We start from the raw sequence: 25,473 nt of genomic DNA, 5'->3' as shown, positions 1-25,473 counted from the left end.
AATATATACTTTATAAGAATATATGTTTTTTTCGGGTATGAAAGAGGCGGTATCATCAAAGGGAGAAGGGAAGGGTCGTATACTTGGAATCTAATGATCTAGGACCATTGGAACATTGAGTTGCTGAACTTTCCCCGTTTGCCCTATTTAGCTCAAAAATGTAAAAACTCATAAAACAATAGGTGAAAACTATATCCACCACAAGTTTATTCATTGAACACATGTTGAACTGCCCCTTTAAAATGCATGAAGTAAAACACAGGCATATTCTAGAAATCCAGTTTTTTTTTTATGCAATTCTTTTTCTATTGATCTAAAATTGTAAATGTAACATTTGAGAATAGAGCAGAGATCCCCCAGGTGTCCGTGTCTATATTCAGCAGTGAATGCAAATCCTCTGTCTGTGTTCTCTATAAAATGAGGCTTAGATTAGCCAGTCCCATTACTCTGTGTTACAGATGCAGTCGGATCCTGTATCCTCTGTTGATCTCTGGGTTACTGACTGCTGCTGGGAAAATCCTCTAGTTTTCTGCATTTTCTTGGGATACATTTTGTTATCTGGAGGAGCAATGCTGGGAGTCATGGCTGCAAATAATCCATTCAAAGTACTGATATATGTGGTAGTTTTGTGTGTGGTTCCCTGCAGATGTGGAGCTCCAGCTGAGAATCCTGCTTGCCATCTGAATATCATTGAAACCTATGAGGACTATGAGTATATCCAGGAAGGAGATATCATGATTGGAGGGATTTTATCCATGAACGCACTCATGATTGACTACATGAAGGAAAGTGACGCCTACAAGAAGAGAATGTGTGTTGTGTAAGTCACATCACTTTATTGGAAGAAAGACAATACGTTTGCCTTTTCTGTAACAATTTTGTTTGCTATTGGAAACATCAACTGATTGGGTGGTTTTGAGGTGATTGCGGCAGGTCCAATTGTTTATCAGGTTTAATATACAAAGGCATGTCAAATGTCAGGCTGCATACCAAACAGTAGGCACTATCCATACACATAGTCGACTGACTTTACTTGCCAGATACTTGTCAAATAATGTATAGGAACCACCTCTCTGACTTTTTTTTTATCTAGTTAGGCTTTGGCAGGAAACACATTTAGTAAAAATTGTCCTAAAGACAAACTTTAAAATTTAGTGGAATTTAACATCTGAAATTATCTGTATTACTGGGATAACGGACAATGACATAGAAATAAGTGTTAGTTTGATAAGCCATGTTCTTACTGATTAACTTCAGTTCTGCGTAAAAACAACAAAGTAAAGTGCAGGTGCCCCACACACTCTAATATGATGTATCTCTCCTCACAGATCCAATTCTGACAAGCAAGTTAGGGAGAACTAGTGGCACAGGTTGCACAACACAGTAATGGTATGGATGCTTGGGCAGATAAGAGTAGACCTACTGTTTCCTTCTATCTTTTTTGGAAATATGTTGTGTTCTGTGAGAAAAGTATGAGCTTTGAAGTTTTCCAGTTTTTATTTGTAAAATGCGTGCTATTGCACTGGCAAAAAAATCCTAAAAAAAAAAAATGTTGGACCCCGTTTTAAGCTTTTCAAGAACTGAAGGTCCATGGTTCCAAATTAGCCCACCGTTGCCATCTTTCTTCTTGGTAAGGCACTTCACTGCTTAGTCTGCTCTTGATTGATGCAAAAGAAAGTATCCCGCCCAGTCTAGTAACTGCCATTTGCTTTTAAAATCGTGCTTACAAGGTGACCAACCGCAAGCCAGTCAGCCTGCTTAATAGGAAACTGGGTCTTTGGCCCTTTGCTCGTTGCTGTAATCTATTGTGTGGTCCATGAAACTGTTTCCTCTCAACTTGGTAATGACCAAAAATGTGAACTTCTGAAGTTGAGCCAACAATCTAGGCCTGGGCTGTAGAATGCATGAATACAATTTTGCAAACTCTGGAAAAAGTTCTAATCACTTTACTGATGCAATCAGCAATTACTTATCACATTTGCAAAGGTTTCTTGTATTTAATATGTTGTTTTACATATACCCTTTGTTCCACAATGTATAGAATGTATAAAACCTTAATATGTTATTGATTCTCAATGGTTACTCAGTATTTGATCCAAGTCAGTGCCATTGTACTTGTGTTAGAATAAAATGCAGGTATGGTGGGACCTGTTATCCAGTTCAGGACCTGGAGTTTTCCTGATAATGGATCTTTCCGGTAATTTGGTTTTTCATACCTACATACCTACTAGAAAATCATGTAAAAATTGAATAAACCAAATTGAGTGGTTTTTCTTCCAATAAGAATTATTTACATTATTTCTTAGTTCTCCAGATAATGGTTCCCATACCGTTATAATATGTACAGTGTATAGGTCAGATCAAAATGTTATGATCTTGTGCAAAAGTCATGGAAAGATGAGAACAATTTTGAAGCAGGAAAAAAAATTAGTTTTAGGGGGAAGCCACACAACCTACAGTAGGAAGTAAAGAGGAGCTGCAAGTTGTGGCTCTTCAGTTTCCTTCAGTCGACTGGTGGAAACTTTCCTTCAAATTAAAGGAATAGTTCAGTGTGAAAATAAAAACTGGGTAAATAGACAGGCTGTGCAAAATAAAAAATGTATCTGTTATAGTTAGTTAGGCAAAAATGTAATGTATAAAGGCTGTATAAAGAAACTTACATCATTCAGGAATGTAAAACTGTAATTTGAATTTTAGTTTAATATTATTTTTCTGAAATATTCTGCCCTGACTTGAATTATTTATTTTCTCAGGGTCCTCCCTCAATATTACAGACAGCTGGTGGATTTCCAGTTACTCATCAAAATAATTAACTATGAGCAATCCTTGTTTCCCAACCGGACTTTGGGGTACCATATATATGATTCCTGTGGGCAAGCGGAGAAGGCAGTGAGGAGTGTATTACAGATATTATCTGGTACCAGGGAGCCGGTTCCCAATTACTCCTGTGTGGCAAACAGAAACATTGCTGGATTTATCGGGGATTTCAGTTCAGTGACAACAGTACCCATAGCCCAAATTCTGAGTCTGTTTGGCTATTCACAGGTGAGGAAACAAAAGCAACAACATAAAAGAGGAAAAAAAAGGAAAAAAGTGAAGAATTAATATCCTTGTCAGGCACCAACCATTATATAGCCCTTATAGATTCACCTATGCCTCTGGAAATGCAGTTTAGATCCTGTCCTTTATCCCCCTTTATTTGAATTTTAACATTGTCTTTTGTAACTAAAGAAAAGGCAAAAAAGGGCCAAGGCTAAGTAAAATATAGAGAAAAAAAGAGAAAGTATGACCCATAGATTTGCACCTTCCCACACTGGTTAACTGGATTCCCAAAGCAACAAAATAATATAATAAAATATAACTTTTATTAAATACATCCTAAAATTGTGATGAGACAAAATAAAGTGTATATTAAAATCAAGGTTAGGTAGGGAAGCTGAAGTAGACTCATGGTGGGCTACCAGTACCCCAGACTGTGAGTGAAGTCGTGGGTAACTCACCATACATTTGAACTTAAAACCGCACTGTTCTGACAAGTAAATACCGTCTATTAGCTGATGACCCTGAGTCTACTTCAGCTTCCCTACCTAACCTTGATTTTAATATACACTTTATTTTGTCTCATCACAATTTTAGGATGTATTTAATAAAAGTTATATTTTATTATATTATTTTGTTGCTTTGGGAATCCAGTTAACCAGTGTGGGAAGGTGCAAATCTATGGGTCATACTTTCTCTTTTTTTCTCTATATTTAACTATTAATGACCTTGCACACCACTATTCTTGTTTCAAATCGTTATCAATGGGAGGTGCTACCTACTAAACTATTATACCTAAGTAAAATATATATTTAAAAGGATATTGTCATGTTTTTTTTTAAAAAAAACATATCAGTTAATAGTGCTGCTCCAGCAGAATTCTGCACTAAAATCCATTTTTCAAAAGAGCAAACAGATTTTATATTTAATTTTGAAATCTGACATGGGACTAGACATATTGTCAGTTTCCCAGCAGCCCCCAGTCATGTGACTTGTGCACAGATAAGCTTTATCACTCTTTACTGCTGTACTGCAAGTTGAAGTGTTATCATCCCCCTCCAGCAGCCAAACAAAAGAACATTGGGAAGGTAACCAGATAGCAGCTCTCTAACACAGGATAACAGCTGCCTGGTAGATCTAAGAACAACACAAAATAGTAATATCCAAGTCCCACTGAGACACATTCAGTTAAGTAGGAGAAATAACAGAGAAGAGACGGTGCACACAGTTCCAGCCCTAACAGAAAGAACAAGGAGTCTGATCCATTTACCAGTCGATTCCTCTAAAACGACTCTATAGTGGAGACAAACTCTTCAAACTTCAAACCTGATAGTGAGGGTTACATCACCGGACCAACGATTTCCAGGGAAAAAGCTTGAGTAAAAACAATTGAATCTTTATTATTCCATGTTAAGATACATCAGTGGGAGCGGGAAAGGGAAGTAGCTTAAGGAGTTTCGTGACTGAACGTCACTTCATCAGAAGCATGATGATGATATTCTTCTGAAAAATCGATTTCAGTGAAGAATTCTGTTGGAGCAACACTATTAACTGATGCATTTTGAAGAAAAAACATGTTTTCCTATGACAGTATTCCTTTTAATACAATGGAAGTGCTACTGATCTAGCCAAAATTAACTAAAAATGTACACAAAAATAGGAGGGATTGATCATTGCACATTTTCTGGTCCCTGTCTCATAAGTGATCTAGTATCAATGTAAGTTCATCTTTTTATAAAAACAGGGGTTTTTAGTTACAAAGTTATGATCATAAAATGAATAACTAAAGAAAATGGTCAGCAAAATAACAAAATGGAAGATCGAGGTAAGAGAATTGTATGTACCACTTCCTGAATCTCTATGGTAAACAGTTTTTTTGGTTGGCACAGTTGACAAAGAACTTATTTGCCCCAAACTTTAGAAACCCCTCTTGCATAGTGCGTAGAGATGTACAGTTATTACACAGTGGATAATTTACCCTGTACTGTACATTATAAGGATATTAGAAGTGACATTACTTGACCATATAAAACACAAGGCCTCAGTTCACATAACACAGCTACAGCTCAACATACAATTAACTCACAAGGCTTTGTGTCCTGCAAAACTCACCCCCTTCATATAGTGGCAAAATAGGGACATCAAACCCCTCAAAAATTGAGGGCCCACAGAGAGAGGGGGCCCAGTAGGAAGCCACAACCCTCACACAGATGCACAAACTATTACCCCCTGTTCCTGCCTCCATTCTGGCACAGAGCTGTGGTGTTGTGGATGCTTACAGACTCGGGTTTGGGGGGATTGGTAACAGAGCCCCTGATATCTATTTTTATTGCTCTGCCACTCGTACCACCATACGTTTTACTCCACATCACCCTGTGACCTCCCATTTCCATTGACTTCCATTCTTTCTCCTGTCTCCATTCCCCTGAAGCTTCATTTCCTGCCCATATCTGATCCCCTTATTCCCTCCATTGTCTTTAGTCATCTCCTTTCTATCATCATGTAAGTACTTATTCCTGGCAACCCTCCTTCTGTTCGCTATATGCAAGTTCTTCAGTAGATGGTCTGTATGGCAGCTGTGATAACTTACCCTGGTGGTCCAGTGGGAGGAGGTCTGCAGGGACGTCTGCAGCCTCCTCGTCAGGAACGCCCGCCACGCCATCGCTCCTCTAAAAGTTCTGTGCCTTAGGCCGTGCACGGCATGCGACTTCCTTATTTATTGGCGCATGCACGCTGGCATGATAACGCCAACGCACAGTGGCGTGAAGTTTAAAAGTATTTAAAGCCACAGATGATAATTTGCCTTGCCCGTTATAGGATCTTGTTCCTGAGTTTCCTGGTGCTTCTGTGCTGTTTAAGCTTTTGCATCTGATTATCTGTTGTGACCCCTGCCTGCTTCTGACGATCGTGACTTCTGAATCCTGACCCTTGCCTGATTATTGGCTGTTTCTGTACCCCTTTCTGATTGATCGTCCGGTTTGACCCTTGCCTGCCAGACTCCGTTTGTACCTGCCCCGACCCGTCCTGATCTGACTACGCCTCCTGTCTATGCCTTGAACTGTGACTGTCTGCCCAAAAGACTTTGCTTTACAGTTGTGCACCTTTGCTCGTTCAGAACCCCTTATTTGGCACCTCTCTTATTAAGACCTGGCGGCATCCGATTAGCCGAGGGCTCCTCCCGAGGTGAAAGGCGGCTGTTAAAGGCAGAAGCAAGAGCCGAGAACAGGGTGCTTAGCATTGGTTCTGAATTTAGGGTACCGACCGTGACATTATAACGGGCCAGAATGGAAGACGAAGGTCACGCTGCTGCTACCACTGAAGCGCTCCTTACTACTCTGCGGCAGCGCATGGAGGATCAAGAGCGAAAGCAAGATTATCTGATGCAAGGCTTTCGTAACTTGACTCGCAGACTGGACACTCCGCAACAGTCGCCAAGTCCAGTAGTTTCACCTCCTGTTGCCATTCAAGTGGGTTCTCATGCCGCAATGGGTAATGTTCATAAAACCCATGAACCAAAAATCGACTATAGAGGTCTTAATAAAATTACCATAACCAAAACCGTTATCCCCTTCTGCTGATTTTTTTCCGCTGAACTTTTTGATCAGGTCAAAAATGCTTCTGTTTATTAAAACTTGACCTTAGAGGTGCATATAACCTCATCCATATCAGGGGAGGGGATGAGTGGAAAATGGCCTTTAACACCAGGGATGGCCACTACGAATATTTAGTGATGCCATTTGGTCTTTGCAACGCCCCCGCAGTGTTCCAAGAATTTGTCAATGACATCTTCAGGGACCTGCTGGTGTTATTCGTAGTGGTATATCTTAACGATATTCTAATTTTTTTCCTCTAACTTGAGTGACCATCAAAAACATGTCCGGGAGGTGTTGCTCAAGTTAAGAAAGAATAATTTATTTGCAAAACTTGAGAAATGCACCTTTGAGGTTTCTTCTGTTTAATTTCTAGGGTTTAATATCTCAGGTAAGGGTCTTGAAATGGATCCTGAGAATTGTAAGGCCGTACTGGATTGGGCTCAGTCTCTTTTTTTACGTGCAACTCAAAGATTCTTAGGCTTTGCTCATTATTATAATCAGTTCATTAAAATCTTTTCTTTGGTGGTTTCTCCAATTACGGATCTAACCAAAAAGGGTGCAGATCCAAGTATGTGGCCTCCCTAGGCTATTCAAGCTTGTGTCCGCCCCCATTCTCCGTCACCCCGATACCACGCTACCTTTTATTGTAGAGGTAGATTCCTCAGAGGTTGGGGCAGGGGCGGTCCTTTCTCAAAGGCATCCAATAACCAACAAGGTGCATGCATGTGCATTCTTCTGTAGGAAATTTTCACCTGCCAAAGCCAATTATGACATTGGAGATAGAGAATTGCTGGCTATCAAATGGGCCTTTGAGGAATGGCAACACTTGTTGGAGGAGGCTAAACATCCCATAACTTTACTGATCACAAGAATCGAGTCTGCCAAACGGTTGAATCCTAGACAGGCTAGATGGGCTTTATTTTTTACCCGGTTTAATTTCTCCCTCACTTACAGGCCTGGTTCCAAAAACACTAAGGCTGATGCACTCTCTAGGAGTTTTGAGTCTAACCTGTCTGAACCTAGTGAGTGTGTTCCCATTCTGGGCAAGTTGATTGTGGAAGCTCTGGGATCAGACCTTGCCACACTATTATCCTCAGTTCAATCTTCTGCCCCTGTAGATACTCCTTCCGGGAGGTTATTTGTACCTGAAGGCTTAAGGGAACAGGTCCTGGGTGAGGCTCATAATTCAAAAATGGTGGGACATCCTGGTATCTCTAAAACTATGTCTTTATTGTCCCATGATGTGTGGTGGCCTTCATTTAAACAAGATGTCAAAAATGTTGTTTATTCTTGCCCTGTTTGTCAGAGATCAAAGTCTTCTAGGAACCTGTCACAGGGATTGCTAAAGCCATTTCCTATTCCTGACAGACCCTGGTCCCATCTGTCTATGGATTTTATTGTGGACCTCCCTTCATCTCATGGGAAAACTATGATTTGGGTGGTGGTGGATAGGTTCAGCAAAATGAGTCATTTCATTTCCCTCCCATGCCTCCCATCTGCTAAGACCTTGGCTGAGTTATTAATTTCTAATATTTCTAAATTACATGGTTTTCCAGTTAATATTGTTTCTAAATTCTGCTCTTTTGTTGGGATTGATTTGTCTTTCTCTACTGCATATCACCCTCAAACCAATGGTCAAAATGAAATGGTTAATCAGTTCCTTGAACAATTTTTAAGGTGTTATGTGTCTGACAACCAATCTTCATGGGTTGAACTATTACCTTGGCCAGAATTTGCTTACAATAATGCAAATAATGCTTCTACTGGTCAATCACAATTTTTTTGTTAATGGTTTACATCCCAATTCATTTTCTTTTTCTGGTTCATTATCCTCTGTACCATCTGTTAAGTCTTCTGTCAAACAATTTGCCAAGATCTGGTCTGGGGTGCAGGACTCTCTTTCTGCAGCTACGACCACTCAAAAGAGGGCAGCCGATAGGTCTCGTAGAGAGGCACTGAAATTTCAGGTAGGAGATTCAGTTTAGTTATCCGCAACAAACAGCAAACTTAAGGTTCCCTCACTCAAATTGGGACCCAGGTTTATTGGTCCATATCCTATTACTGAAATAATCAGTCTTCTTCTGTTTGTCTCAAACTACCTGATAATTTTAAGATCTCTAATTATTTTCATGTCTCTTAAAACCAGCCACACAGGTGTGCAAACAGTCCTTTCCTCCCCCAGTGTTGGTAGAAGGTCAGCCTGAATTCGTAGTCCAAGAACTCCTTGACTCTCGCCGTGTGCGGGGTAGGTTACAGTATCTTGTTCATTGGAAGGGTTAAGCCCTGAGGAGAATTCTTGGGTTCCTGTTTGTGATGTTAGGGCTGATCGTCTAGCAAGTTTCCTGAGAAGTCTGGGGGTCCGGTGGCCCCTCCTCGAGAGGGTGGTAATGTGATAACTTACCCTGGTGGTCTAGTGGGAGGAGGTCTGCAGGGACGCCTGCAGCCTCCTCGTCTGGGATGCCCACCACACCGTTGCTCCTTGAAAAGTTCTCTGCCTTAGGGCACACGCGGCGCACGACTCCCTTCTTTATTGGCGCATGCGCGCTGGCGTTAACACGCAAAGTTTAAAAGTATTTAAAGCCACAGATGATAATTTGCCTTGCCCATTATAGGATTTTGTTCCTGAGTTTCCTTGTGCTTCCGTGCTGTTTAAGCTTTTGTATCTGATTCTCTGTTGTGACGCCTGCCTGCTACTGACGATGCTGACTTCTGAATCCTGTCCCTTGCCTGATTATGGACTCTGCTGTTTCTGTACCCCTTTCTGATTGATCTTCCGGTTTGACCCTTGCCTGCCTGGCTCCATTTGTACTCTGCCTGCCCCGCCCCGATCTGACTACGCCTCCTGTCTATGTCTTGAACTGTGACTGTCTGCCCAAACGACTTTTTGTTTTACAGTCGTGCTCCTTTGCTCGTTCAGAACCCCTTATTTGGCACCTCTCTTATTAAAACCTGGCAGCATCCGATTAGCCCAGGGCTCCTCCCAAGGTGAAAGGCAGCTGTTAAAGGCGGAAGCAAGAGCCGAGAACAGGGTGCTGAACATTGGTTCTGAATTTAGGATGACGACCGTGACAGCAGCTCTGTACCACAGGAAAGTGTTGGAAGGAGCAGTGGTCAGGCAAGGATTCAAGTAGGACAGAGTGTGGAGTGGGTGCTCTTGAGATGGTACTGATGTTGCTGGACTACAACTTGGAGCTTGTATTTAACTTTATAATATGTCCTATTCTATAATTTGTAGCCCATCGATACTTGTTTAAAGTGTGGCTGAACAGTGTGGCTGGTTAAATCCCTTTTAAATTCTTTATAACTTTAATTAATTTCTCTTTAAAAATAGTTTTCTCTGTCAAACCTCCGTCCACTATTATTAATAAATCAGTCCCTGACATCTCGGAGCATCAGAAATACAGGTGGGTATGTCATGTATGCATATGTATGTCATTCAGATATGAACATTAGGATGTGAGACAGGATCTTGTTCCACCAGTACTGCTCTCTGGACCCTTTGCTACTGATTTTCAATCAAACTCAAAGTGCAAAGTGTATCAATGGCTCAAATGTCTGTGGGACATAGCTACACAGTTAAATCAGGTGTAAAAAATGAAACCCAGCACCCATACACACACCCCTCCATACACTCACTGAAATTATATATACCCATATCTATACTAATTGTAGATTTTAATGTCACAATAGCCTTTGATATTATGTCTATCTAAAAATCATCCAAGGGCCTCTTAAATGCATTAACTGAATCAGCAGTGAATTCCCCAACCTCACTGTCCTCACTGTGAAGAACCACCTATGCTGCTTCCTTTCCTCTAATCTGAAGGGGAGGCCTCTGGTGCAATGATCCTCTTTATGAGTAAAAAGCTTCCTTGCTATTTTTCTATAATGTTCTCTTGTACTTGTAAAGTGTTATCATGTCCCCTCGCAAGCACCCTTTTTCCAGAGACAATCTCTCCTCATAATTTAAGTATTCCATCACTCTAAGCAGTTTGGTGGCACTTAGTCTCTGCACTCTCTCCAGCTCCAGCCTCATCTATAAAGAGGCAAAATTATGTTTTATCCCTTGAGTTACTGCCCTTTTTATGCAAGACAGAACTTTATTTGCTTTAGTAGCCACAGAATGACACTGCCCAGAGTTAGACAACTTGTTATCTATAAAAAACCCAAGATCCTTCTTGAGTAAGGAAACTCCAAAAACTCTGCAATTTAATGTATAACTTGCATTTATATTATTTTGGCATTTATCAACATTGAACATCATTTTCCTTTAAGCCGGTTCTCTATCCACGTACAAATACTATGTTCCAGGCCAACATTCCGTAATTTAACCAGTAAACTTCTGCGTGCTACTGTATCAAATGCTTTAGCAAAGTCTAAGTAAATCACACCCACTGCCATCCTAGAGTCAATGTCTCTGCTCAAATTAACATAAAAATAGATTAAAGTTGTCTGGGAAGACCTATTACCCATTAAATCATGCTGGCACAAACTTATAGCTGTTTATCTTAACATAAACTTTTGTTTATCTTAACATGTTCTAGTCTCTTTTGAATTTCCTCATGTGTGAACCATGCAACATTAGTTGTATTCATAGGATTGGGACTATTAAGAAAGGAACCTTCATTAACTGGTTTCTCATTTGTGAAGATAAATGAAAAATAGCAATAACACCCCTCTGATATCAAGGAGAAACAAATCCTTGACCCCCTCCACCCCTTCACTGCTTGGTTTACTGCCCCCCCCCCCCCCCCGCTTCTAGCTCCCTGCCAACAGTGCTTACTGTTTTTAAAGTCTCCATTCTGCTGACCGGCTATACATTTTCAGAGTTATGAAGGAGTTCAAAGGGGCCATCTTCCATCTATGTTCTCTAAAAGGAATGTATACTGTGGGCTGGGAGCTTGGAGCAGTGGCAGTGAAGCAAACAGTGGAGGGGGGTTGAGAGGGTCATGGGTTTAGTTCTCCTGTAATGGTCCCACCCCTTCCTGCTTAATTTTTTACTATTTACATATTTTAAAAAAATTGAATTTTTACCCTATTCCATCAATGTTAGCTTTTGCATGATTTATTGGCCTCCTTGTACCTGATAAACATTTCAGCTATCCCAGCTAACTTGAAAGCCTTAAAAGCAAGTCTTTTCTTACCCACCTCAACACCAACACTTCAAAATCAAACCACAATGGTTTTGTTTTGCAACGACGTTCCTTGCTTACAAGAGGAATATACTGACATGTATATTTATTAAGCAATGTAATGTTTTGATGCCTGTAATCTTATTTTCTCTATTTGTAGATCAGTTCTGGTGCCACAGACCCATTGCTCAGTGACAGAGTCACTTACCCGTACTTTTTCCGGACAGTACAAACGGATCATTATCATTATCTTGCTTTAAGCAAAACATTGAAATATTTTGGCTGGACCTGGATTGGAATAATACGAGTGGATGATTATGAAGGAGGAAATGAACATCAGCTTTTGACAAAGTATCTCATAATTCATGGGATATGTGCTGACTTCACCATAAAGATAAGTAGCTTTTTAGACACAACTCCATCTGGATTGAATGAGGAAACAAGAAATAAACAGATCATTCAAAAGTCTTCTGCTAGAATCATTTTACTATGTGGAACAGTTTCGGCAGCCAGTGCCTCAAGTCTATCTAAATATACTAAGGAATTAATTGAGAGGACATTAATTCTTTCTTATGCTTTATCTGTGAATTATCACATGATGGATTATGCCATGGAAATATTTAATGGTAGTTTAGGCTTTATGCAATATTTAGCATTTTATCTTCATGGCCCCTCATTAAAACCTTACCTAGACAGTCTCCATCCTTCAAACAACCCCAAAGACAAATTATTGCAAGATATCTGGATGCAAAATCATTACTGTTTATCAAAGGACAAAAGCAAAAATGAACATTATAAAAGAGTTTACAGAGATGAGCTTCGTAACTGCACTGGGAAGGAACGCCTAACAAATGTCCGCTATTTTGATGACGCATTACACATTCCCCAAGTGGCCTTTGCAGTTCATATAATGACTCATGCAATTCACAATATGCAAATGTATATTGACCAGGAAAGTCCTATAAAAAGAAAAAATAAGTATAATTATAAATTTCAGGTAAGTATTTAATAATGTGCTTTAAAGAGAGAGTGTCATCCCAGAATTACATCCGTTTATTAAACCATTTTTACATACATTTTAAAAGGGTCCTTTTATTTTTTTTTGTTTCATCTGAGGTTTAGTCTTCAAGTATAAATATATAATGCTTGGCATACAGTATACATAAATACCCATTTTGCCACCAATATGTTTGGCAAAGTTGGGTTGATCTGATTGTTTGACCATGGCCATCAATCAGATTATAATGAGGACCTATGCAGTAAAGAGATCTCCATCAACAGGCTGAAATCCACAAGCATTTCAAAGAGAAGTGTTGTAAATGTTCATGATCCAGCTTTGTCTTGTGGGAGAGTGAGTGGCTCTAACCCTTGAAATGTATCTAAAATATGTGCTATAAAGATGGGCTTCTATAGTTTGCCAGTAAAATTAGACAGGTGGGTACCTGGAAAGGTTTCCCCATGCAAGAATTACAATTTCCAATAATTTTATCAAGTGAAATACTGAAGAGCTGTAGCAAGAAGAGATGTTCTTACAAATGCTCCACTCCTAAAGCTTGGCAGACTTCTTTCTTCTACCAATAATTTAATATAAAAAAGTGAATGTTCTCTATTCCTTTCTCTTGACCAAGAATAACAATTCTGTCACAGAGGAAATGTACACATGCATGTTCGTTGAGCAGAAAAATTGTGATAACCAGAACTGGCCAAACCAACCAGGGCACAAGATTACGTAGTTGTGAATATCTGACCCTGCAATAGAAAAGTAATTAAAAAAAACTTGTATGTGAATGCATAGTGGGATAAGATTTGCTTAGTCCTGAGGTACCATTAGCCCTGAATGCATTTCACTGCCACAGCAGGATAGTTATTGGTATGACTGTTCTCCTCTGTTATGGACTCTGAAATGATGTCCTCCTTTGTCCCTAGAAATATTATTATTGTGATTATTGCCTTTTGCTCAAAGCTTTTTTCAGCTCTACACTATTTAACACTATTCAGATTCCGAGCCTTCTTCTTCCTGATTAGTCTGTAACAATCCATTGTAACCCATGAACATTTTCAGGAGTGTTCATATCTCTTGTGGCTTTGCTTTCTTATGATGGTCTCTCTTTTTGTCACCCGTTTGGCCAACTTGGGGGTAAACATTATCCTATCTTCCCAGTGTCCTTTCTTTATGCCTTAAACTTTTCTCTCTAACTAAGACTTTCCTCTCATCTAATAGCTCAGTATATATATTGATTAGTTTTATTTGCCATATATCTAACCACCTTTTTAAGTCAAAAATGATTCAGAATACTTGCAGTAATGACCAATCTGTTCTATCTAATGCTCTTGGTTGCATTCACTAATGTCTTTACACTTCTTCTGGCCCTAATATGCTTGTCAACATCTATCATTTCAGGCTAACTAATTGGATGTATCCTCACTTATTGGCTTCCATAAAGTCTTTACAATTCAATAACAGTTGTGCTCAGAGCCAAGGTTCTATACTTGGCCCTTCTCCCCACACAATCTGAGTTCAGGAGACCCCATGGCCCATATTTAGACACTTTAGTAACCACAGATATTTGTACTGTATCTACTGTAAATACCTCATGGCTATCTTTCAAAAATTAATCAACTCTACCTCATAATTAAACATAACTATAAACACTATAACAAAACGATATATTTTTACTCAAGCCTGGCTTACTATTAATACTGAGAACTCATGCTCATTAACCCTGTTTATTCAGCTTGTTGCCTACCTGTTAATTGTTCTTGTCTCTCAGAAGAAACTGCTAAACACTTGTTACTTGTATATCCTTATTAGAACCTGTTTAGAAAACTGAATCTTAATTCTAAGAGGCCTTCTACTTTTTTTTCATTTAGCCAGTCTTAAACTTGTTGCTAGACTTTTCCGTCTATAAACAAATCTATATCAAGAGTTTCTGGCTAGTAAATAATAAATCAGCGCTCGAACAGGGAGAAGGCAAAGAGGCACATGCCTTGGGATTGCAGGATTGCAGGCTGTGGTGTACAGGCCAAGTAGGGTGGAGGGTAACCTGAGTATGTACAGGGTTCTGTAACATGTTATTTGCCATAAGGACTTATTTTCTTTAACAGACAAAATCACAGACCTTAGTTCTAAATCAGAGTAATTTTATGTACTTGTGTAATTTTTGTGTTTTCTTGAACAATAGTTAAATAATAAAAAATATTGAATGCAAAATGTATAAAGAAATGGTTATTATGAGTATATGAGTATTTTCTCCTCTTTTTTTGTTCAAGCAGGTGTAGGTGTCCACTTAAGCTCTATATCATTCCCATCACTGTCAGCCATCTTGCTCTTATCTTACAAACAGAGATTCATGTGCCATTTTTTAATTTCTTATATTAAAATGGAATGAGTCACGGGGAGGAAGGACAGACTTATTCAGAGTTGTGCTTAAAGATGCCAATTCCAAGTGCAGGAACAAAGAACATGGAGCCAGATTTACACAAGTTAGCTGGGATTATCATTGTAGGATTATTTTGCATGTTAATGCTGCTCTGGGCCTTGAAGAGATGGAGAAAATCTTATTGTGCAATATTGATTTACAAATACAAGTCTGATGATGCTGGACTACAACTTCTAGCTTGTCTTAACCTTGATAATGTGTTAAAGTATGCTGGGATTTGTAGTCCAGCAACAACTAAGTAAAGTATGGTTGAGCAGTGCAGTGCAGCAGGGTTTAGTGTAGAGACGCCCTGAATCCACTATTTCAGGGCTTGGCTAAATCCAAAATACTTTGTAAAAGATTTGGCCGAATACCAAAATGAATCTGAACCTGTTAAACATTTTTTTTTACTTTTTTGTGATGAAAAGTTGTGATTTTTTGAGATTCAGATTTAATTCAGCCAGGCACTTGGATTCGGCCGAATATGAATCCTACTGAAACAGCCAAATTTTCATTGAATCCTGAACTGAATCCTGGATTCAGTGTATCCATAGTTTAGTTCTCTTTTTAATGTAAAGTTTCAGATGTTTCCTCCGGTGGACATATGAAAAGCTTATAATGTCATTTTATAGAATAGTCTCTAGTCCTTTAGCTAATTTGATGTATTTAGAATTTACAGTATCTGAAAATGTGTAATATAGAATAATGTTCTCCAATACTTTTATACATTGTTACATAATAAGTTAGGTTCAGAAAAGACAAACGTCCATCAAGTTCAACTTTTTATAGTCTATTTATATAACCTGCCTAACTGCCAGTTGATCCAGAGGAAAAAAAACACTCCAATTTGCCTCAGAGGGGAAACATTCCTTCCTGACTCCAAGATGCAATGGGACCAGTCCCTGGATCAACTTGTACTTTGAGCTCTCTCCCATATCCCTGTATTCCCTCACTTGCTAAACACCATCCAACCCCCTTCTTATACCTATCTAATGTATCAGCCTGTACCACTGATTCAGGGAGACAATTCCACATCTTCACAGCTCTCGCTGTAACAAACGTGCCCCTATACACTGTATCTCTTTATGTCACGTTCGGCACTCTATATCCAGAACCCAAGCTAAGCTCCCTGGTCTCGGCTCTCACTTCTGCCTTTAACCATCGCCTTTCACCTCGGGAGGAGCCCTCGGCTAATCGGATGCCACCAGGTCTTAACAGAGAGAGGAGCTAAGCTGTTTGGACTTTGTTTTTTTTTAACCCGATTTAACTATGTAACTAAGCTAATGGATCTGGACGAGCAAAGGGGCACAATCATCTCACCAGGATACTGGAAGGAAGAACACTACCAGGAACAGGCAGGCCGGACCAGCACAAGCAGATAGAATGGTCAGACAGGCCGGAATCAGGATAGAGAGCGTGGAATAGTCAATGGACAGGTAAAGGTCCGATTGGAGAGGTCAGAATAGTCACAGACAGGCAGGATCAGGATTGGAGAGATCAGAGTAGTAAATCCGGCAGGCAAGGGTCAAAACAGAATAGATCAGTCAGGATTCACAAGGAATCAACACCCAGGAACTTTTAAATAGAACCTAACAACAGGCAGTGTGCTGAAATCTAAATTCCCCTTTTAAACTATTTGAATTTGGCGACATTACGCTCTGATGTCACACGCCAGTGCACTGCACCTTTAAAAGACAGACATGCACGCCGAGGACCCCGCTGCTCACTAGACCACCAGGGTAAGGCTTCCTTACATAACCCCCCTCTAGGAGGGGCCACTGGACCCTCAAGCATACCAGGAGACCTGGGATGGAATGGTCTCCTAAGGTGGTCAACTTTGGCATCAGATTGGACCAAACTTCCCACCAACACTGGAGGAGAACAGGATTGCTGGAGAACCTGTATGGCTGGTTTTAACACAGAAACAGAAAACAGGTTAGAAAACTCAAACAGGTCAGGTAGCTCAAGATGGACAAAGGTTGGGTTCACAATTTCCACAATAGGGTATGGACCTATAAATCTGGGCCCCTGCTTAAGAGATGGGATTTTAAGATTAATATTCCCTGTGGATAGCCAAACCAAGTTCCCAACCTGAAATTTGGATACTTCGCTATGGGACTTATTGTTTGCTCTTTTCTAAACGGATGTAGCTGCTGATAGGAAATTATGTACCCCAGAACTTAGAATAATGCTTGACAGAAGGCAGTTGCTCTAGGGAAGCAACTGCCACCATTAGAGTGGAAGCTAGACATGAGTCTTTGTACTTGGAACCCCACTGAATGACCTCCCCAGTTACTCAATCAATGTGGGGGTTGTGTACCTGTAGCCATGGTAACCCCAGAATTAATGGAGATGAGGAACCATCGAGAACATGAAAATGCACATTGTTCACACACATGGATAATGCCTTGGATTTTTGGGTTACCAGACCTGACCCCAGTGGGCTTTTATCAATAGCAGAAATCCTCATAGAAGGTGTGAGGGGAATAAGGGGAATATTATACCTTTCTGCGAAGGCAGTATCTAAAAAATTTCCCCCAGCCCCAAAACCCACCAAGGCGGAAATTTTAAATGAACCCCCAGGACAAAACTACAGGTACTAAGTTTTTTGAGGCAAATTGGGGAGAGGAAATCTCACTACCCAAATGGAGCTTCCCTTCACCACGGTTTTGTGGACTTCCAGGCCTGTTGGGACAATTTTTAAGGAAATGCCCCTTATCCCCACAATATATACATAGACCCAGGGATCGCCTACGAGCCCTTTCCTCCGGAGACAAGTGTGTAGCCCCCAATTGCATGGGTTCCCCCTGAGGGTTAGGAAATGAGGGAGTTGGTGACTTGTCATTACATATAATAGGGAAATCAGTATCCCCCTCAGCTCGTCTTTCCCTTTGCCTCCTGTCAATTTGGATGGCTAACCTCATGAGGTCATCCAAAGTGGATGAAGGAGGGTAATTAACCGGGCTGTTTTTGACTGAGCTAGAAAGTCCCACCCGGAATTGACTAAGAAGAGCTGTATCGTCTTAACTGAGCTGTATCGTCTTAACTGCGGCAGAATTCTACTCAATAACTCTTTTCCCTTGACGGAGTTTACGAATAGCGGTATTGGCAGAGCGAGCACGATCTGGGTCATCGTATATAGCCATGGTAGAAAAAATGCTTCTAGGGATAGACAGGCAGGGTCAGAGGGGGCTAATCTTAGTGCACAAACTTGTGGGTCACCTTGTACTAAGGTCATAATGAACCTTACTTCATCCTCACCAGTAGGGAAGTTGTGAGGGAAAATACTGAGGTACAACTTACATGCCTCTTGAAAAACAAAAAAATTACTCCTATCCCCACTAAACTTATCTGGGAAGGGGATTTTTGGGTCATGGGAAAAACCTCTATTATCCGGAGTAGCAGACCTCTCAGGAATCTCAGAAGAGGATTGCTGTGCATCCAGCCTCTCGAAAAGAGACCGCAGACCTTGAATAAAGTTCTGTTTTCCCTCTTGTTCATCAAGGCGCTGGAGAAGGGTCAAATACAGCAGTTCAGTGGTTTGTGGAATAGCGGGATTTTTTCCATTTTCTTCCGTCTCATGGGCCCGTTGTACGGTGACGTTCGGCACCCTATATCCAGAACCCAAGCTAAGCTCCCTGGTCTTGGCTCTCACTTCTGCCTCTAACCACCGCCTTTCACCTCGGGAGGAGGCCTCGGCTAATTGGATGCCGCCAGGTCTTAATAGAGAGAGAAGCCAAGCTAATGGTTCTGGATGAGCAAAGGGGCACGATCGTCTCACCAGGATACTGGAAGGAAGAACACCACCAGGAACAGGCAGGTCGGGCCAGCACAAGCAGATAGAATGGTCAGACAGGCCGGAATAAGGATAGAGAGCGTAGAATAGTCAATGGACTAAATTCCCCTTTTAAACTATTTGAATTTGGTGCCATTGCGAACTGACGTCACACGCCAGTGCACTACACCTTTAAAAGTCGGACGTGCACTTGGCATGCGCCTTAGAGGAAGCCGGCACAGGAGAGAAAGGAGCAGTGGGTGTCCACGTGAGGACACAGTGGTGAACCCCGCTGCCCACTAGACCACCAGGGTAAGGCTTCCTTACACTTTAATAGTATATCAACATATACATTTATATATATATATCCACTCTAATATATAAAGAACATCACATTAACTACCTTTTATACAAATAAATATACTAAAATGGTCCTTCCTTGAATACATAAATAAAGGGCATCAACACTTAATAGTGATTTCTATAAATGAATCAAAGTCCCAAGTTGGTCACAATCCAGTCATATGTTGTGGAGTCACCCCTAGTGCATATATTGCCTGACATGAATTGTATAGTTCAGCTTTATGGTAAGAAATGATTGCACCACCATGTTCCCAAATCCAGCTTGAGAGGAGATCCAATCTCTTACAATATATATGACAACTTGATTGAAGCATATTCATGTCTGTGTCAGCAAACATACAGCTTTATTCTTACGAGAAAGTTCATTAGTAATCCAATTATACAGACAACTTCTGCTCTTCCATTTTATTGGTGGTGTCACCAATGAAATGGAATATTTCTCTCATGCAATTTCTCCGTCTCTATCATTTCATCAGTTGCTGCCCAAGACTTGTATTTACACATGGAACCTGGTAAGTAAATGCCCCCCCCATCCCAGGGCAGTCGCTGGGTCTGCTGCATTGTAATGACTTCATTGCTCATCTGCCATTTTCCCCATTTTCTTGCAAAAATTCTGAAGTTCTTTTCTTTACAAGGGAATTTTGAAGGAACAGCTTTTTCATTGAGGATTGAGGACCATGACAGGACATTGTTGTTTTTAAGTAATTCTTGAGTAGCTTTTGTTTTCTGCTTGTTCTCATTGTTTTGAAGGAAGACACATTTTCCCTCTAATATTATGGATGCTAATAAGTGTTTTGTGTCATTTGCTTTAGTTACATCACCATTTCAAAAACATTCCTTTTGAAGATAACGAAGCTTTGAATTTCTATGAAAATGGTGAGTTTGTGACTCACTACCGGATCTATTACTGCACATTTGTATCCCATAAAACACATATGGAAATTATTGGAGTGTTACTATCAAAGGGACCATCAGATCAGCAGCTCCACATTGGTCCATTTGAGGTAACATGGAAGAGCAACGACAGTCAGGTCAGATTCAGCTTTTTTTATATATAACACACATAAAGTTCCACCTAGGGTTCCATTGTTGGATTTTTTTTTACCTTCAAAGGTGAGAGTGGGACACTAGTAATACATTGTTGCTGGCTGGCTCTTTATGATATAAACTGGCCTTGATTTGCTTTTTTTCAAGGTTACATCCAAAAATCTTAACTGACTTTTATTATAATTCAATCAGAAGAAATTCTGAAGAAGTTGAAGGCTCCTGTCAAAGAAGGAAGCTGTTATTGATTTACTTTTGCCATCATATAATGTGGCACAGGTAAATCTTAAATCCCACCTCCCCAAATAGCCACTTTTCCCAAGATCCAAAGTACAGGTTGGTGTAACTGGGGGCACCTTTGGGGAAAACTCATGTAGGACTCAACATCTAGGCCATCTTACACACAACCATAATCTTGATATAACCCAACTAACTCCTTCAATAGGTGAATAGTATCAACTACATATTTCTACACAAGAGAGGATATATCCACATAGGCAATTTGACACTGTCTCAGGATTAACCCTCACTCACACAAGTATAAATCTGTGCAACACTGATTTTAAAAAATGAGACAATGGAACTCTATGTGAGTGTGTACACAGTGGCTTCACTACTATTTTACTCTTCAATGTGATCAAATCAGTCTATGTTCATTCAGATAGAACAAGTTTGTGCAGTTATGATTTTAAATAACTCTAATAATGGAGCTCTTAAAAGAAAGAGTTTAAGGAATCATTGAAAGAATGTCTATTAAAGGGGTTGTTTGAGTTAACCTTTAGTATGATGTAGAGAGTGATATTCTAAAACAATTTGCAATTGGATTTCATTTATTATTATTATTATTATTTTATTATTTTGTTTTTAAGATTTTTATTCAGCAGCTCTTCCGGTTTGCATTTTCTGCAATCTTCTTGCTAGGTCTAAATTGAGTAGGAGAGACCTGAATAGAAACATGAGTAATAAAAAGTAGCAATAACAATACATTTGTAGCCTTACAGAGATGGGGTTCAGTGACCCCCCCCCCATTTGAAAGCTGGAAACAGTCAGAAGAAAAAGGCAAATTATTAAAAACTATAAAAGACCAAACGAAAAGTTGCTTAGCATTGGCCATCCTATAACATACTAGAATTTCACTTAAAGATAAACCACCCCTTTAAATATCACACAAGAACATAAGGACACGTGGCCATTCAGGAAAATAATATGAGGATTATGAGACTAAAAGGCAGAAAAAGGCGAGTGGGACAATATTATTACATGTTCAAAATTGTATTTATACTGAAGGGGAACTTGATAGATAAGTAAGAAGTCTTAGGTTTATTATGAACCATGGATTGACCAAAACACAGGCTGCAACTTAGCCAACTCACAACTGGACAATCACTTGAATCAGTTTAAATTCAGGAATAGGATTTATTATTCAGATGCCCAGTCAGGTCTGTGAATGTCCATCATACATGTTACACATGGACTCCACATGATATGTGGGCAAACCGCTCACACAAGTAGTCCCTTTAAAGGGTACATATACCCCCCCCCCTTTTCAACATGACCTGAATGAATCTGAACTTTTGAAAATATAAATGTAATTTTTTTACACAAACATACCTGTACTGTTTCCACACTATACTGTGCCTTTGTGTAATATAGGTTAACCAACCAGCTTAACACACTCCACATAAGGCTCAGCAAAGAATACTCAGAATGCTCTGTGAGTTCAATAAACTTGAATGCTTTATCCTTATATGGGTTCTATTTCTTTTTGTAAAACTGTAAAAGAACCTAATAACATTGCATCACAAGCTGTACAGCATATACACACATGTAAACACATACAGGAAACATATCATCTTACTTACAGATGGTTATGTAACCAGGGGCCTGTGTAAAAGTGAAAGATCCTAAGGAGGTCTGTCCCTCTGCTTGTGAGCAGTCTGTGTGAGCTCAAAATGGATTCTCCTCTACTTCCTGTGAGCTTTAGTGGGAAGGCTTAACCTTGAATGACAAGAGTCTAATTAACATGTGGGCAGCTATCCTAAAAGGGATCACTAGGTGGCAGCACATAACAGCTAAACTAATACTAATGCATACAGTCTAACATTACAATGCCATCAGATAAGGTATAAACAGCACAATACCTGATAGATATATTTTAAGGAAACTATGACAGTCTACCTGTGCTCCCAACCCTAACTGTATTATGCCATCCCTCCCTCACCCTTATTCCACCAAAGTAGAAATGCTTTAGAAGTAGATAGATAGGAGATAGATAGACTTGAAAGTCACTTTAAAAATCCATATTTAATTATTCCATAATTTTTCCATTAAAAAGGACATCATATATAAAGGAACCATAACTTAATGTGTTTCGTGGCTATCCAGCCACTTTCTCAAAAGCAGAAATGTTTTTTTCCCAGAGAACCTTTGCACCAGCCAATATAAAATACTCTACAAACTCCAAATTCCATCACTTCACAATGCAGCAACGTGAGACAGAATCTATGGGAAAGGCAGATCATTTTTTTAACTCAAGCTTTAATTATTATATATCGCCTTTTGGAGGACATTGCTGAGAGTTGATGGTATTTTTAGTAGTACCATTTTGACCTCGTGTAAGACAAAACTCAGTAAACTCAGGAAAACCTTTAGTAATAGTCAGGCAATTTATTCATACATAATACAACATAACAGTTTTGTCTGGGTAAGCTGTTGGAATAACACACAGAATGTCAGCCAAGGACTTACCAAAGACCCACCTCTTGGTCCAGGCGTTATATAGCTTTCAGAAGGCATTTACAGTAATTGTGACAAAAGGGTTCACGGAAATACCATACATAGTCTGACGCCTCCTTGTACAATTAATGTCTAAATGATTTACTTAGTCTTACATGTTATCAAAGGAATGTTGTAACATACTGTGCCTAGCTCCAACGGTCCACAGCCTCGCAATCAGCTATTGGCTTACCAAGGCCATTGTGGTATTTCCAGTAATTTGAGTAGCACTTCAGCTAAAAGGGGCCCCCCCAGACAGACTGGCGTTATGCTAACACTCTGGAATTTAAGTAACAGAGTGATGATCTTTTGTTTGTATGGCCTAGTATAAGCTATATGAGTGACCATTGTCCACAGTAGACCATTAGCCCTTATAGTCCATCCTGCCTTGGGCCCTATAGCGTTATGGCGTCATAGAGGGTGGGGGTGACAAATATCAACCCTCTGACACTAGCCATTCGTCCGTCTTAGGATTTAGACCGTTCCAGATATATATTATATAAACAGAGTATATATGTAATATATTTAAAAATGTAAAATTGCTTTAAAAATGAATTGTCTAATGTAAATTTGTGCATTAAAAAAAATTTGGTATCTATGTATATTTCTGGTTCCTTATCTGAATATACAACACAAAAAGTCGCAGGAGGTTGTTTAAAGGGCTTATCCCACATTAATAGTCTTCAGTAACAAAATAAAGTCTAAATTAATAATGTATAGTATGTATGTATTGTAAATATCCCCACACCATTAATGTGAGTTGGGGATTGTTGACAAACTCTTAATTGTGAAAAAGGCTATATAGTATTAATGTATCATACAGTAAGCGTCACTATTATTATTATTAGTGTTAATTAATAATAATAATAATGAATGTAAAATGATCAGTAGTTTATTGGTAACATACAGTAACTACATATTGCTATGTAAATTCCTGGCAGAAAGAAATTATAAGGAGGATGATGATGATGGTGATAATTTATAATGTAATTCAATATTCAACCTTCTCTTTTCATATTTTTAGATCCCCAAATCCCAGTGCTCAGACAACTGTCTCCCAGGCTTCAGGAAGGCACCAAATAATAGAACCCAGTCCTGCTGCTACGATTGTGTCCCGTGTTCCGAGGGAGAAATTTCAAATCTAACTGGTACAAATGATGGTTACAACAGGGGAAATAATAATACGATTTAGGTTCAAACTAAAGTAAAAAGCTAAAAAGACATACTAAATTAACTAAATTTATGTTATATATGTTTATATATTTCACACCAAAATCAGATACATGCATGTAAACATGCTAATTGAAAATGACAGCATTAGTAGTACAGTACTAGTGTTAGTACAAGTCTTCATTTTATTTTATAATACTTTATATCTGATAACTAAATACATTGTAGTTTGTGTTTGTTTTGTTATTGTTACAGACAGTGAGAAATGCATCAGATGCCCAGACATGGAATGGCCCAGTAAGAACAGGACTATCTGCATTGCAAGAACAGAAATATTCCTCTCATACACAAATGATGTGATTTCTGTGATTTTTTCATCAATCTCAGTTCTTTTCTTTCTTATAACTGTGCTGATTTTGGGAGTTTTTATTATATACCGGGACAGTCCAATAGTGAGAGCCAACAACAGGAGCCTGAGCTTCCTCCTCCTTGTCTCCATCAAGCTGAGCTTCCTCAGTGTGTTTCTGTTCCTCGGTCGCCCTGTGGACATAACCTGCATGTTGCGTAACATAACTTTTGGAATCACCTTCTCCATAGCTGTCTCTTCTCTCCTGGCCAAGACTATCATGGTTTACATTGCTTTCAAAGCCACCAAGCCAGGGAGCTCATGGAGAAAATGGGTTGGAGTCAAACTGTCCAATTCTGTAGTCTTGTTCTGCTCATCCATTCAAATAATAATCTGCATGACTTGGTTGGCCATTTCTCCTCCCTTTCAGGAACTGGACCTTCACACTTACCCTGGAACCATCATCATTCAGTGCAATGAGGGCTCAGCTTTTGGCTTTTACTCAGTTATTGGGTATATGGGGCTTCTGGCAGCTGTTAGTTTTGTTTTAGCATTTTTAGCTCGGACATTACCGGACAGTTTTAATGAGGCCAAGTACATCACTTTCAGCATGTTGCTCTTCTGCAGTGTTTGGATCACAATGATCCCGGCCTATCTGAGCACCAAAGGCAAAAACACTGTGTGTGTGGAGATATTTGCCATACTCACCTCAAGTGCTGGACTTTTAGCCTGTATATTTCTGCCTAAATGCTACATTACTTTATTTAGACCTGACTTGAATACAAAATTACATTTATTTAGAAACAAGTCCTCATAA

At 39.6% G+C, this 25,473-nt stretch overlaps 1 protein-coding gene across 1 annotated transcript; it reads left to right on the top strand.

The window, feature by feature from the left end:
• Window positions 1-581: 581 nt before the first annotated feature.
• On the top strand, window positions 582-25,473 carry LOC108705249 (vomeronasal type-2 receptor 26). Its single transcript, XM_018242056.2, has 6 exons — window positions 582-820; window positions 2,754-3,045; window positions 11,925-12,761; window positions 20,134-20,352; window positions 24,165-24,288; window positions 24,566-25,473. Exons 1-6 carry the CDS (start codon window positions 582-584, stop codon window positions 25,471-25,473), a joined length of 2,619 nt encoding a protein of 872 aa, XP_018097545.2.

The sequence above is a fragment of the Xenopus laevis genome, chromosome 1L, assembly GCF_017654675.1.
Source record: "Xenopus laevis strain J_2021 chromosome 1L, Xenopus_laevis_v10.1, whole genome shotgun sequence".
Classification (NCBI taxonomy): domain Eukaryota; kingdom Metazoa; phylum Chordata; class Amphibia; order Anura; family Pipidae; genus Xenopus; species Xenopus laevis.
Note: the sequence above shows the minus strand (reverse complement) of the source record. Positions and strands in the feature narration are given on the sequence as shown.